This window comes from Equus asinus, chromosome 20 (assembly GCF_041296235.1).
Source record: "Equus asinus isolate D_3611 breed Donkey chromosome 20, EquAss-T2T_v2, whole genome shotgun sequence".
Classification (NCBI taxonomy): Eukaryota; Metazoa; Chordata; class Mammalia; order Perissodactyla; family Equidae; genus Equus; species Equus asinus.
In genome coordinates this window covers 58,529,104-58,544,876 of record NC_091809.1, presented here as the reverse complement: position 1 = coordinate 58,544,876, position 15,773 = coordinate 58,529,104, and the positions used below count along the sequence as shown (strand labels likewise).

Here is a 15,773-nt window from a genome sequence, read left to right as displayed (position 1 = left end):
AACTTAATAAGTAGTGTTAATAATTTTAGTTTTAATTAAATTAGTTTACTAATTGTTAATTAAGAATTCTGATCCCATCGGGCCGACCTGGTGGCGTAGTGGTTAAGTTTGTGCACTCTGCTTTGGCAGCCCAGAACTCACAGGTTTGGATCCCAGGTGCAGACCTACACACTGCTCATCAAGCCATGCTGTGGCAGTGTCCCACATATAAAATAGAGGAAGATTGGCACAGATGTTACTTCAGGGACAGTCTTCTTCAAGCAAAACTCAGGGCCAATCTCCCTCACAAAAAAAAGAGAAAGAAATCTAAACCCAATAGGATCTAATCCAAAATGCCAACAAAATTCCTTTTCATTTATCTCTTAACTAATACAGATCTATTAGTTACCACTAGAAAAATGATAATAATAGCTGATCATCACCCAGTCTACAATCTTTCTCTTCCATACATTGTCATACTAAGCGTTGTCAATTTTTCTGGTTGAAATCCATATATACTTAAGCTAATACCTCCAGTTTACGATCCTGGTAAACTTATCAAACACATAATCTAAATTTTCCTTTATGACTCAAGAACATCATTTTAAAAATCAGCAACTTTACTGGGTCATATAGTAATTCCCTAGTGACATATGGAGATAGGTTGTGTCTTAGTCCATTAGGTTTATTATAACAAAATACCATAGGCTGAGTAGCTTATAAATATCAGAAATTTATTTCTTGTACTTCTAGAGGCTGGGAAGTCCAAGATTAAGGCACCAGTAGATTCAGTGTCTTTTCCTGGTGTTCTTCCACGGTGAAAGGGGCAGAAGATCTCTCCAATGTCTGTTTTATAAGGGCACTAATTCCATTCAGGAGGGCTCCATCCTCATGACCTAACCACTTCCCAAACGCCCCACCTCCTGATACCACCCACTGGGGGTTAGGATTTCAATGTATGAATTTGGGGAGGACACAAACATTCAGTCCATTGTAGGCTGGAACTATTTTCAACTTATTCAATAAAAAGCCTAAGCCAGTTGTGCTTGCTTAGGTCTTAAAAATGCTTTTCAAGGCCTGAAAATGTAAGAGGAGACAGGAAAACTGTAAGCTCTCACTTCTCAATGCTAATAGTGTGAATAACTCGAATCAGTCCTGTTCTCTATTCTAACACCACGTTCCATGGATATGGAAACCACATAAGCAAATGTGATGGAATTACACGGAAAGTAAAGGCAAATGGTCTTTTAGTGTCTACCACATGAACTTTATGAACTCATTTATACACATTATGACACTGATTTTGACTTCTAAGTGTATTTGTTCCATATTTATTAGTTCATTTGGTTGTGTTTCACATAGGGGAAGTTGCTGAATAGCTAAATTCTGTAAAAGCAGACCTTTGTTATCTTGCTTGTTTTAAATGTTTCAGTGAAATGCAGAACTTGTCAGCAGCTTCTTACATTGGGTCTAAAACGACTTGTTCAAAACTAACACAGCATATTCAACCCATGTTCACAGCTCACACTCAGCAATGGTCACTGAGCAACTTCGGTCCAATCTGAAGGCATGCTGGAGGGAAAATGTCAAAAATCAAGAACCCTAATATACACGGTTTCAAATCATGTTTGACTCACTCTTATAGGCAAAGTACTGCAACCAAAACTATCCGTCTTCATAAACACACTACAAAAACATGCTCAAGTAAAAAACCTAAAATCTGAGAAAAGATGGCTCCTCACGATGAAAGACAAGCTCATATGCCCGTGCTATGATGCTTTCCCCAGACCTCCCTGGCTCCCAGTTATACAAAACCACTAACCTGCACACGGCACAAATCACCAAAAAACAGTATTAATCTACGAATATTAAAGCTAATAGATGTCAGCATACCATGGGTAGGAGCAGAGAAAAGATACATTATTACATGCATCATCAACACTTGTAAGAAACAAGGCAGGCTTCATTCTTGTTCTGAAAAAAAAAAACTGTTGGAAGAAACTATTTCTTCCTGTCTGTGCACTTTAGAGTCTCCTGGGTTTATTCCTTTATTTATGACCTACACTTGGTCCTGAAATACTGGATGGGGAGGCAGAACATTTTTGCTGCAGAATTTGTCTTTGATTCTTTCATTTTTTTGCTATTATATATTATCCCCCTGTAGCTTTTTGCTGAAGCTGTCCTTCACAGGAAAGTTAATGTAAAAACGGTCCCTTTTAAATTGCATTAATTTTGAAATACGGGAGTTTGAAATAACTTAAACACTAGACAGGTTACTTTCGTGATTTCTATTACCCTAATGAGACAGCTAACAACATCTAACATCTGGCATGCTGAGCTGCAGAGGGGCATCCAGGGCAAGGGATCTCAGCGAGGCCCTGAGGTGCTGGGCACCTAAAATTTGGAGATTTGGGGCAAGGGAAGTCAGTTACAACCTCCCACTATCACACTGAAAATGAAATAATTCCATGTCCATGTCCCAGAGGCAGTGGAGGTGTAAGAGGACTGGCTCTGATCTAGCACTGGCCTGGCTGACTTCTCAGGAACACCATCATTCAGTATACAAACACAGGACAGGCTATATCTTTCTCCAAATTAAATCTTTCAAGGGCTTCCAATAGCCCTCAGCATAACAGCCAAACTCCCGACCATTACTTTCCAAAGCTTTCACTAGGGCACCTGCTCACCTATGTTCTCATCTCCAAATCTTGGCAAGTGCTTTCTCTCCACCAGGAAATTCCACCCTCCTTCCTCACTGTCCCCAACTTCTTAACTCCTACTCACCCTTCATTTCCCCAGTTAGACATCACTTCCTCCAGGAAGCCTTCTCCAGTCTCTTAAGTCTATATTAGGTACTCCTTGTGAATTCCCATGCCCCTCTGTATTTCCTCCATTGAAGCACTATCACACCACACAGTGATGTCACCCTTTTTTAACTGTGAAATAATTTTTTTTCCAATAAAACTTGTATGATGAATTCAAATATGTGAAACAGAAATGTGGAGACACGTGGAATTGTTCTGTTGAAGAAGGGCTGGAGAAGCTGAAGCTACACATGTTCTGCCTCCCCAGTAGGTCTGCAGTGACCCCTAAAGAACTTCGGGAGAATCCTGGGACTCTCCAGAACACATCGGAAAGACAACTGCAACGCAGTGGAACTTAATACTTTGTCTACATTGCCCACTAAACTATAGGCTCCAAGAAGGCAGGAACCATGGATGTTTCATTCATAATGTGCTAGATAACCAAGGATCCAGCACAGAAACTGGCAGATATTAGAGATGCAATAAATAATTGTTGAATAAATGAATAATAGTTACAGTGGAGGTCAGCAGCACAGCTCAGGATAAAGAACTATCTATACGTTAGTTTTCATCCTTTCATCTTTAGAGGACAGTCCAGGTCAAGTAAAGAATGACCTGAAAAGAGAGAACTTTAAAAGAGGCCAGATAGCTCAGATACTAACTCACTAACTCTTGATCCGTGGTGAAAGACCAATGCATTACTTAAACGACATGGCACAGATGAATTAGAAATATCCTACACTTGGTTTGCTTAAAAGATGTCCCTATTTTAATAAGAGGAAGAATTTTATTAAGATGTTCAGAGAGTCCCTTTTTAAGCTAGTCAGATCATTTCAGCAAAGAAAGTTCATGAGTAAGTTCCAGAAGGAAGATGATTTGCTTTATGACTCAGCTCCCAAGGACAGAGACATAAATACACATATCCTTCCAGACTCTTAGAATGATGGAGTTCTGAGACCACACATACTTAAGAGTCCCGTGTGACAGTATGCTTATCACTGATGCTTAGAGATCAGTGACTCTGGGGACATTGTTCCATTGTTTGACCCTACTGTTCTGAAACAATAAGTTCTGCTTTCATTCACTGAAAGGGAAAATCCTGTAGACAAAACTCACTGGCATTCAAAGAACACACAATGGTCATTACTCTAACTCTCAACCTACCGGCATCTTCTACTACATAGTATACAGACACCTGGCCAAACTCCCCTCTTTAAAGGAACCTCTATTACATACTATAACCTATGGCAGCAAGCCAAAGCCATGTTGCATTTAAAATATGAAATCACCACTATGCTCTATAAGATTATGAAGCTTTAATATCCTTAGAGTTGAACCGAAAACATCAACACAGAAGAACACAAATTTAGACACTGATTCTTAGCTTTCAGACACTTTATAAATAATTTGTTTATATTGTCCTTTGTTTTGTTGCCTTCCCTTTAAGCTCTGATCTTTGCACCAAAGTCAATGTGCTGTCATCAATGATGACAATAGAAACTCATGTTATTTAAGAAACAAGCTTGACTACTTAAAAATCTAAGACCACAATTACTAAAACTGCAGGCCCATCACTACATAATGACCATGTAATAGATAATTCAAGTTCCGGCATATTAAACAACCAAACGGAACTAAATTCAGAATCATTACCACCAACACCAGTACTTTCTGAAAGCAAGAAGAAGTCAAGGAAATGAAGAGCGCATCTGTATTCTTAACCCCCTAAGCGGGAAGTTCTCTCTAGTTAGATTTAAAAATAAGTAAGTAATACTGTCAGTTAATTGCTACCTTTATACTTCTTGATCCACACTCTGAGCAACACCAATTGTGGCCAGTTATTACAAAAGCACCAATTGCACAGGCACTAAAATAAGAATGTGTGGATGCTATTGCTAAATTAAGATTTTCTCTGTGCCAAGAGGTGGATTAGAAATGGGTAACAGAAGTAAATAAGCTTGAGGAAGAATAATAAATATGATATAAGGAAGTATAAATATTCAATTAAGTACTGCAAAATATTAATATTTTAATCCTTCTTAGCTGTAAATCTGAGTTTCTTCCTGGAGACAGACCAAATTCAATCAGCCTCCTCCACTGGGTCACTTCTAGCCATTCTGCAGATGTGGAAAAGGGCTCTGCAGATATCCCCTTTAGAACAGGAATACATTGTGATGGAGAGTTCTGGAAGGCCAGGAGACAGCAGCAGACCAGCCTCCTACACTGGCAGAAGGACAACTATCATTTATCAATCCTAATACTCTATTTCCATATCATTTCTTAGCTACTCCAGTTATCCGGAGCTATCAGGTACAGGTAGATGCAAAACAAGCTTTTTTTTGTATCAGGTTGGACAGACTCCAACACACCTCATGCCCTAGACAGGATGCCTGCCCTCTTTGTTCCTTTCTGGATGCCAATATTAGGTAGCAGCTAACAGGGTCAGTGGGGACAAATCAATGGCACTCAGGTGTGAAAACAGTTTTATCATTAGATAATGGTTTCTAAAACTCCTATTCAAGGATCATGTCTGACTCTGTTGTGATTTGCTACCATCTTTAATCTGAGGGCCAGATCTTCCAAAGACCCTAAGTTAATGTTTGGAAACTGATCTTCTATCTGTCCCCATATTATATTCCAGGTCCTTGTCTTCCCCAAGTTTATATCCTGTCTTAATCTGGAAGTCAAAAGAGCAAGAATATTGTCCTTTTTAAGGAGCCGTTAAGGAACCCTGCGAGAGCAAGTTAGAAATGTCTAGAGTCAGAACAAGGCTTTAATTTAATAAGTTACTACTTACTCTCATCAGCTCAACTGTCGCCATTAAGATTTTCCAGACACTGTCTAGGCTTTTTCAAAGATCCTTTATTTTCACTTTCTCACCAAATCTCTATGGCAGAGTTTCTCAATCTTTTTTTCATTATCATCAATCCCCCCTTAAGCAGACTTTTTGGACAGTGTTTTCCTAATCACCTCCCACCATGAGACGTTAATGCTACAGATATATTGTCTATCTGTTTTATGTACTGGCCCTTTGGAGGACCACAAACAGCAGTAATAGCTAAGATTTTTTCACCCCCTAAAATCCAATTTTGCTCCTTTTGGGCAATACTGCCTCTCTTTGAGAACGCATGCCCTGTAACACCTAAGAATAAGCTGCCTCTTAAAAATTCCCTAAATTAACAGCAAATTATGAGTGTTAACTTTTTTTACTCTGTATATAACAATTTTTTTTTAATCTAACTACCTTTCCGCCCTTCCTATTCTTGTTTATAAAATGAGATTGATGGTGAGGAAAGTATTGAAAAATCTGAACTAATCAAAACGTGTGTGTGTGTGTGTGTGTGTGTGTGTGTACTGTTGGGAACTGTAAAACAGCTTTAGCTAAAATACGAAAAGATAAATCCAGGGTAGTTTTTAAAATTTTGATTAAAAAAAGCATTGCTTATATAGACTAGACAGACGTACAGAGTTTTAACAATGAAAACTAAAATCAGACTACTCTTTTCCAAAGAAAAAAAAAAATTATGAGTTGCATGACTTGGTTTTAGTTGAAATCTTGAGTTACTGGGCAATGGTTACATACTTTTCATTTTCTGTCCTTGACTTCTTGTAACTGATACTTTGGAGGCTGAGGATTACAAAATTATGGCTATGAAGTCATGCAAATTATAAATGGCATTTTACTCTATGCAGCTGAAAGGGCATCTAAAGTGCAAATATTAACAAATCTAAAAATTCAACTAGGAGAAGATCGTCTCATAACACTAATGAGTGAAGTAAAACTATAAATCATTTTCATAGGTGGTGATTTTTATGGGAGGTGATTAGTTTGGTCTTGAGCCTAAACCTTTTTTTTTAGGTTTAGTAAGAAAATGTTGTGCTTTAACTAAGATGGAAGGTTATCAAAAATGCACTGCTAGAGTATTTTATATAAAAACACTGTGATAACATTATTCCATAAATATAGGGGGTCTCTGGCCAGGAGGTGATTCTCTGGCTTCCTGTAGGCCCTCTACACACTTACAACACTTCAGATGACTTGAGCACACTGAGATCCACAGTCTACTTGTCAACAAAAAATATAATAGTGTTTTTGTGTGTTTCAAAGTCCAAAAGCCTTTCACTGAAGTCAAATTGAGAACATACCAAGAAAGAAACTGATAAGGAAGTAAGATGGCTAATATGAATTTACCAGAGAACAGTCAAATGTTGCCAGCTCAAACAGTGAAGTCATTAAGAAGACCTTGGTGATCTCTTTAGGGGATGTGTTAGAACTTGAAGCAAGAAGACGGAGAGAAAGATATTACTGATGAAGGAAAACAACAAAGACTTATGGGTCAGTTCAGGTAGATGGCAGAAAACAGCTGCAAATTACTGGAAACATCAGCTGTAGTTGAGAATTGAGGAATAAATCAACCTCAGATCTTGGTGGAAACGCAGAAAGTAAATAAATTCTATTAACGTCTCTGGGACCCAAGGGCCCAGGTGTCCTCTAGAGAAAAGGAAAACAAACAAGGCTGCTGGGACCTTGCTTAGGTTAGCTGTTTAAAGAGCTCTGCTTCTTGCAAACAGTTGGAAAGCCTTCTATGCAAGGAAACTAATAGCAGGATCCTGGTCCCCCTGTGGTACGCATGAAACCCCAGAAGCCCTATTCTCCCAGAATCTGAGTTTCTGAGCCACACTTCACCCCAAAGGGAAAGTCAATTCGGGGACGAAAAGGGCAACATATTGTACACCGCCACCTCCTCAAAATAATCTACAAAGGTTTTCGCTCTGTTTCATATACGACTGCGGGACTGAAACGCATCATTCCCTCCTCCCACCAAAACAATAAAGGTCAAAATAAATCACCCAGACAAAGCCACTCCTGAGTTCCTCCACCTATCAGAAATGCCCCATCGACCCGAGTTTCAAGTTCAAAAGATTAAGAGCCTGATCGAGGGGCGGCGCAGCCTGCAACTTTCTGCGACTCCAGGATCCTGGGATCAGTGACAACTGGTCACCAAAATGACTGCTCTAGGGTGCAGCGAGAAGAGCCACCTGACCCATCCGATCCCCTCCAGCAAGCGTCCCACACCTCCGTCCCACTCCGGAAAAAGGGGCTCCCTCAGCACTGGGGACAAGCACGAGACACCGCCACCCCCACCACTCTGCATTCTCCAGACTTCATTTGAAAAACTTCAGAGAGAAGGAAACAACCACGACGACAACAAAAAATGTGCTTTTTTTCAATTTAAAGAATAATAATAAAATCTGAGTCTCTTACCATCTCGCCTGAGGTTGGCGCTGCGCAGAGCTTTGATGGATGCGCTCTGCGGAATTGCAGAAGCGTCCCGATAGCTGCAAAAGTTTGCGCAGACTAGAGTGTAGATGAGGATGAGCCGGTGCATTGGGATCAGCGACCCAGGGACAGCGCCGCTCCAAGAGAAAGCCGGGGTCTGCTCCGGGACGGAGGCCACGCCGCGCTCTCGCCGCTGCGCTCGCCCCGCGCTTGCCGGGCCGCTGTTGCTAATCGCTGAGCTCTCCCCAAACTTCCTGCATGCTGAACTTTCTGAGCGCGTGTGGGTGCCGCACTTCCTTGTGGTGCTGAGAGTTGATAAATGGTGACGGGACAAACAACAGGTTGACGTTTGTTCGCCCCCTCCGGTGGCCAGCAGCTGCAGCACAGGCTGCAGGGGGCGGGCGGCGGCGGCCCGGGCAGGCGAGCGGAGCAGCCGCGTCCTCCGCCCCGGCGCCGGCGCCCCGAGCTGCGCGCACGCCCGCTCCCAGCCCAGCCCGGCGCGAGCGCTCCCGCGGCCCGGCCCGGCCAGACCCGCGCGGCCACTGAGCATGCCCAGTTTGACAGTGGGCCAGGGCTCTTCCCACCTCCGGGGGGTAAGCCCTCGTCCTTGGACTGGAAAGGGAGCAGAGAACAAGGTGGCCAGGAGGGAGTGGGAGAGGGTAGCTTCCCAGTACTTGTCCAGAGGTGACTGGCTCATCCACCCGCAAGACGGAGTTCACCCTTGGTGATGGTGGAGGTTAGGGAGGGGGACTAGAGCTGGAAGCGTTTAGTTTACAAATAACCAAAATCAGATTCTCCTTAGTCAAGATTTCACTATGCGAAAAAGTGGAAAAGCGCAAGGGCAAAGCAGCTAGGCTCTGAGTTTCCTTTGAGCGTCAGTAGGTGTGACCTTAGCTGAGTAAAGGTTCATTTCTGAGGGGGAAAAACAGCCCGTCCTTCCTATCTCCTAGGGCTCTAGGTGTGACAGGCCCATGTGGTGAAGCGTACAGTCAATCGTCACGGGTGTTTTTATTTGCCCCCTCCCAGACCCGCACAAGAGAAGGAGCTGGAGGTCAGGGTGGGGTCGGGCAGGGACAGAGTGGTAAGATGAAGAAGTCAAGAGAGAACACTGTGTTGTCTTCACAGCCCTTAGTAAGAGGCAGGGAACATCCAGGCCTTTGGCCTCCCTCCTTGAAGTATCTGGAAGCTTAGAGGTCCAGAGGAATGGCCTCTGGATTCCAGGAACTTCTACATCATACATTTATCTCCCTGGGGTAGGGAACTATATTTGGAACAGGAGTGTGTCTAGACTCTGCTGCTCACTGGTTTTGTCACCTTGAGTAGGTCATTCTCTTGAGCCTCACTTTCTTTACTTACAGCAGGAAAGTAGCAATTCTTGGTTTGTATGGTTGTGGTGAGAATTATATGAAATAATTTTAGTATGTGTTTTGCTTTGTTGGAAGCTGAAGCCAAATCCAAATTGACATAATTTCTCAGCTGCTCCCCTGTGAGCTCTACAAGGGATGTTTTCCAGTCTCTTTTAGGCCTTCCAGCTCCTGAAAGAGTGGGGTGTGAGTAGTAAGTGATATCCATACATAGAGAGCTGGAAACGGCTGAGAAGGGTAGAAAGTGGAGGAAAATATAGACTTGAGCGATTACACCATCCAACGCTGACTAGGCTACATGTGTTCTTTCCACATACTCGAAGATTAATGTGGTTCATCTCTTGGCATTTTTGTCCATAACAGTGTTTTACAAACTGCAACTGTGTGTGTTGTGAAATCAATTTTGCGAGCAGCATTATTATTTTTTTAAGACGTTACTTTTTAGAACAGTTTTAGGGTCACAGCAGAATTGAGGAGAAGGTACAGAGATTTCCCATATGCCCTCTGCCCCCAGACATGCATAGCCTCCTCCATTGTCAGTATCCCCCACCAGAGTGGTACATGTGTTACAATTGGTGAACCTACATAACCCATCATAATCACCAAAAATTTGCATTATGGCACACTCTTGAGTACATATGGTACACACAAATGTTACTTGATGGTTCACTCTTGGTGTTGTACAATCCTTGGGTTTGGGCAAATATGTGGTGACACATATTCATCATTACCGTATCATAGAGAGTATTTTTGCTTCTCTAAAAGTCCTCTGTGCTCCAGCATTATTTTTTAAATAAATAGAATGGAATACAATAGCTTAGAGATTTAATTATCAGGGTTCATTGAAGATAACATTAAATATTGTTTCATGACTATTTTGTTTCAAATACACACAGTGATATAAAAATTATTTCTGTGGGACATGATCAAAAAAGTTTGAAAACGGGGCCAGTGGATGGTGTATTGGTTAAGTTCACTTGCTGTGCTTCAGCCACAGGGATTTGTGGGTTTGGATCCCCATCAGGGACCTATGCTCCACTCATCAGGCTGTGTTGTAGTGACATCCCACATACAAAATAGAGGAAAATTGGCAACAGATGTTAGCTCAGGGCCACTCTTCCTCAGCCAAAAAACAAAAACCTTGCAAGCCACTGGACAAAAGGCCTGCTCACATTGTCTCAAAAACATAAGAAATCACTGAAAGAGGCACAAAGGGGAGGTATAAAACCTGGGTTTTCATTCAATGGCTTATTCATTCAACAAGTATTAATTAAGCATTAGACTTTCCCTTTTGCAATGCCGTGGTCTAAAGACTTTGGGGATAAAATAGTGAACACGAGTGATAAGGTCACTAATGCCTTGAAGCTTGCATTCTACTGGAAGAGAGAGACCAAAAACAAGTAAAAAGGAGAAGAGGATCAGAAATTGATGGGATAGGAGTGATGGCTAATTAAATTATATGATACCATTTTTAAAAAGTGGTTGGAAATGCTCATTAAATTTCATACCTAGCTCCTGACAAGAGAATATAGGAAAAATGAGAAAATGTGCAAATGGCTTATGTTATTATGACAAGTATGGAAATGCTAAAGAGGATTATTTATCTCAATATTGTATATAAAATATTGAATTTAAAGTATTCAAAATAGTGTTGTCCAAGATACTAATAACGTGCATTCACAAGGTGTTATGAATTCATAACATCAAAATTTTAGCTGAGATTAGTAAAGACCATCACATGTGTCAGCATGCTCTTGATCTTTAATGTCAGTAAATATCCAAAATCAACCATAAAATGAAAACATTAGGGAACTGTGCCTAACCAATTGTTCTGAACCTGGTTTTCCACATTACCTAATAATTAATTCTTACAAATTAGGTCAATTATATCAACTAAGATATCATTGTACACAGACTAGGTGTTTAATAAAAATAAAGAGGGCCGGCCCCATGGCAGAGTCGTTAAGTTTTCGTGCTCTGTGCTTTGGCGGCCCAGGGTTTCACTGGTTCAGATCCTGGGCGCAGACATGGCACTGCTCATCAGGCCACGCTGAGGTGGCGTCCCACATGCCTCAACTAGAAGAACCCACAACTAAAATATGCAACTATGTACTGGGGGGATTTGGGGGGAAAAAGCAGAAAAAAAAAAGAAGATTGGCAAGAGTTGTTAGCTCAGGTGCCAATCTATAAAAAAAAAAAAATATATATATATATATATATTGAAAGAGTGGGACAGTTCTGGTATCAAGATAAAAGATGATTGTTTCAATTTACTTTTCACATGTATCTTAAACTAACTTAGCAAAACATTGAATTTGCCACTACATTTGAAATGCGTATAGGTCGGTTAGAAGAACGTGAGCTAACACAATGAAATCCAATTTATAAATATTTATTACTATTCAGAATAACATAAATCATCTGTTCTATGTTTAGCCATTGTTCAATGACATTTATATAACTATAAATATACCTCTATTGTTCAGAAAATTTTTTTAAAAATATAAGAGCAGCTTATAACAGGTCTGTGTAAAATGGCATTCATCACAAAGAAACATTCTAGATGTAATGATTTGATAAAAGGGTAGGTTAGGATGTGACACTATTTTTATCATATATTCTTTTCCTTACATTAATAGGACACAAGAATGGTGTTTTCCATTCCATTTTCAGATATGCTTGGTTTCTTTCACTGACTCATAAAAGTCACAGTGGAAAAGGGATGAAACATGGCATGACCTTTTTGAAATCTTCTCATTTCTGTAAGTGGCTCACACCAGTGTTTTTGTTTTTTTTTTTTTAACTTAACTTCTACCAGCCTTTAATTTATAACTTATTGCAGGAATTTTGACTCTAGTAGTCATGTTATGAGGCCTACTCCATTCAGAGAGGGTGTCCCTCTGTTATTCATCCTCCACTCGCTACATCTCAGAAAAAGCAAAACACCGTGACAGGAGATCCTAATTCTGCTCTGCCTCTAGGCTTCTGAGCTTGGTCAACATTGAACTTTTGTGGGACTTAGATCCCTTTCTGTGAAATGGGAGTGTTATGCCAGATTACCTTTAAGGTTTCTTTCAGAAATCTGAATATTTTGTTTTATTTTTTAAATCTTGCCTTCACTCATAATTCTTCTATGTGCTACATGTGTAGCTTTATCAAGCTCAAATGTATTTTATATAGTTGTTAGAAAGTCTGGTTATACACAAGAACAGAAGTATTCTACAAACTTTAATGAGCTTATATTTTGAAATTTCATTAACTGACAAATTTTTATATATTTAATATATTTAACATCGTTTTATTAAATGCTAGATCAAAGGTTGGTTTATCATCTAACATTAATTTTAAAAATTGTGTTTTCTTTTAAAGAAATCAATGGTTCAAATATATAAAACATAGCTAAGGAGAACATGTTTTAGTAGTAGAAATAACTAAATAGATGAAATACAGTTGATTAAAATTATGACAAATTTAGAAAATAGACAAAATTAACTCTGATCCTTTAATATATTTAACAAAATGATTTTGACTTGTGATTTGGCTCAGAAAACTGGATTAAACTTAGTTTATTTTTGAAATTGAATAAAAGATAATGTTTGAATATTTGGTGCCAAAGAACGACATTAAATATTTATAAGATGACAAACTGTGGTAAATTTTCTAAATAGTTCCGAATGATTTGAAAGACCTAGAATACCAGCAAGGTTACAGAATATTTTATATCAAGTATGTGCAAAACACATTATTAAATTATGTTGACTCATCAAGAAGCATACCATTTTTTAACCCATCCAATGACTGTCTTTTAACAATTAAAGTTATCCTTTTGTTAAACTCTTTCATATTTTAACTGACTTGTTTGCCATGTGTCATATGTATCCTTTTATCCCCATTATTATTAATAGTAAAATAAGTTGTAGAAAGACTTTTTAAGCACCTTTTCTTAAAAGCATTACGTTCTCTGTGTTTAAAGAGGGAGGAAATGACTCAAATCGGAGCTCTTTGGAGAACTGAAACTTCCTGATTTATTTAATTTGTTTCAAAGCAGCATCATTTACTCTTCTTTCCAATTATTGGTGAGGGAGCCCATTCCCTGAGCATTGCCTTTCCTCAACAGGCCATGGCACTGAGTTCCTTCTTGTTAACTATTTCTCTTTAAAACTGTAGTTTCAATAGCACATACCATAAAAATACAAGACAACTGGTAGTGATGTTCTCTTCTACTTGGTAGACTCAAAAGCAAACCTATTTCTATTTTCCGGGTCCTAATTTGAAGAAAATCACAGTACACGGTGATAGAACCCTAAGCCTGTGTGTTCAATTTACACTACGCTGGATTATTTACTCTATAAACAATGTGTATATATCATTACCACATATTACCTAGATTCCTACATAGCAATGTCAAATACAATTTATCCAGCTATAAAGCTGATCCATTTTGAGCACTGACTTCCAGAGCTGATCTTTCAAAATTGGTTGTAGGGGAGATGATCAGCTTGACTTTTTGATAATGAACAGGTCGAATCAGTCCGTCAGGTCGTCTGTTCTGTCAAGCATTAGTTTTCTTTTACTTCATTGAATTAACCAGTGATTCAGCTTAATGGAATAAGTCATTGAGTAATAAGTTCATCTTGTAAAAGTATTCCTATATCTGTAATTTTTCTTCAGCTTAGTTATATTTTTTATTTCCATTTATCCATTCTTGAGCTGCATTATCTAAATTTAAGATTTCAAAGATGAACATGTTGCCTGTACTGCAGGATTTCTTCCTTAATTGATCTGGGATGTCTGCCAGTCTCCTTTAGAATTCTGCACTTTTATCTTTATAAGATTGGCTTATATCCAGTGAATTGTTATACTTTGAGTTCTCCTCTTATGTTGCCATTTTTTTGAGCAAGAAATTGGTATTCAAGTCTTTAAATATTTGTTTCCTTGAGTAAGAGTTTTAATTAAATCAAGAAAATCTTTTATTATGTTTATATCCCTTGGAATTCCATATTATACATTTATTCTCCTGCTCAGTCAAGCCAATATTGAATTTATTAATAAGACAATATTTAAAACTTGAGTGAGTATTTTACTCTTATTAATAACTAGATTCTTTTTTTCTGTCCAACTAATTTAACCCTTCTGATGTGTCTTCTCCTCCATCAAGTTGTTGCTTTTAATAGTTTGGGGTTGAGACCATCTTTTGTGTTCTAAAATCTTTGTTATCTTTTCAGTCTTCCATCCTTACATTTTAGTCTAGTAAAGACAATAAAATTTCACTGTGGAAGAGAAGTAAGTATTGAAAGTGTGATGCAAAATGAATGATATAGTTTACTTCAAATAAGCTAACTTGAGGTAGAAAAAAAATCACATCACTAGATACTGACCCTGATTCTTCTCTGAGATTTTTTTTTCTTTCCAGACCACAAAGAATTTGTTTCCTGAGTAAAGACTGGAAAAGTCCTTCATACAAAAATTTTTAAACTTCTGCAAAAGGGAGACTGTTTTGACAAAGTTTGGACAATATTCACTAGTCTCATTAACATAATGTTATGAGTATTTTTCAGTATTAGTCAGATTAACTAATTAAAGAATCCTCAAGTGACCTTAAAGTGTAATATAATGTGGCATCTTTGAAAGGTCATGACATATGTTCCATGATTATATTCTTTATGTTTGAACATAAGCCACTTTCAAAGCTATGAAAAGTCACTTCTGGTTCAGTTTGTTGGCCATTTCTGTTTTGGAGTTGGCTGGAGTGAAACTAAATCTTTTAGGGAGCTTTGAAGGAATAAGCAAGCTTATTGACTTCGTGTGGAACGATCAATGAGATGAAATCTTTCTTTGTTTTTTTTTCTTTCCTTTTTTAAAGATTGGCACCTGAGCTGACATCTGTTGCCAATCTTTTTTTTTTCTTCTCCCCAAAGCCCCCCAGTACATAGTTGTTTATTCCAGTTGTAGGTCCTTCTAGTTCTGCTATGTGCAACGCTGCCTCAGCATGGCTTGATGGGTGTTACTAGGTCCGCAGTCAGGATCCAAACCAGGGAAACCCTGAGCTGTGGATGTCAAGCGCGTGAACTTAACCACTCAGCCACGGAGCCTGCCCCAATGAGATGCAATCTTAAGAATGGACTAGACAAAGTAAAAAACAATAAAAATGTGACAAAGAAAAGATGTGGGAAACTATAGGGAAGAAGTACATCATTTCAAGATAATGAAGACAAAAAATATCTACCTGTTCAACTTATAGTTCTTTAAATGACTTAGCTTTAAAATCTGTCTGGGCGCCATATATAAAAATAGGAAAACTAATATTGATACTGATGAAGCAAAAAAAAACAGTGAAGTATCTGT

General features: G+C 38.9%; 1 protein-coding gene across 2 annotated transcripts in view; it reads right to left on the bottom strand.

Moving 5' to 3' along the window:
• Positions 1–8,586, bottom strand: part of PDGFD (platelet derived growth factor D) — a 214,802-nt gene extending 206,216 nt beyond the window's left edge. Inside the window, exon 1 of one of the 2 annotated variants that reach the window (XM_014860027.3) lies at positions 8,050–8,586. In XM_014860027.3, coding sequence (XP_014715513.2) covers positions 8,050–8,173 — 124 coding nt within the window. In that variant the 5' untranslated portion in view covers positions 8,174–8,586. The remainder of the gene's footprint in view (positions 1–8,049) is intronic. The other variant, XM_014860026.3, reaches the window with a different exon arrangement.
• Positions 8,587–15,773: the final 7,187 nt, after the last annotated feature.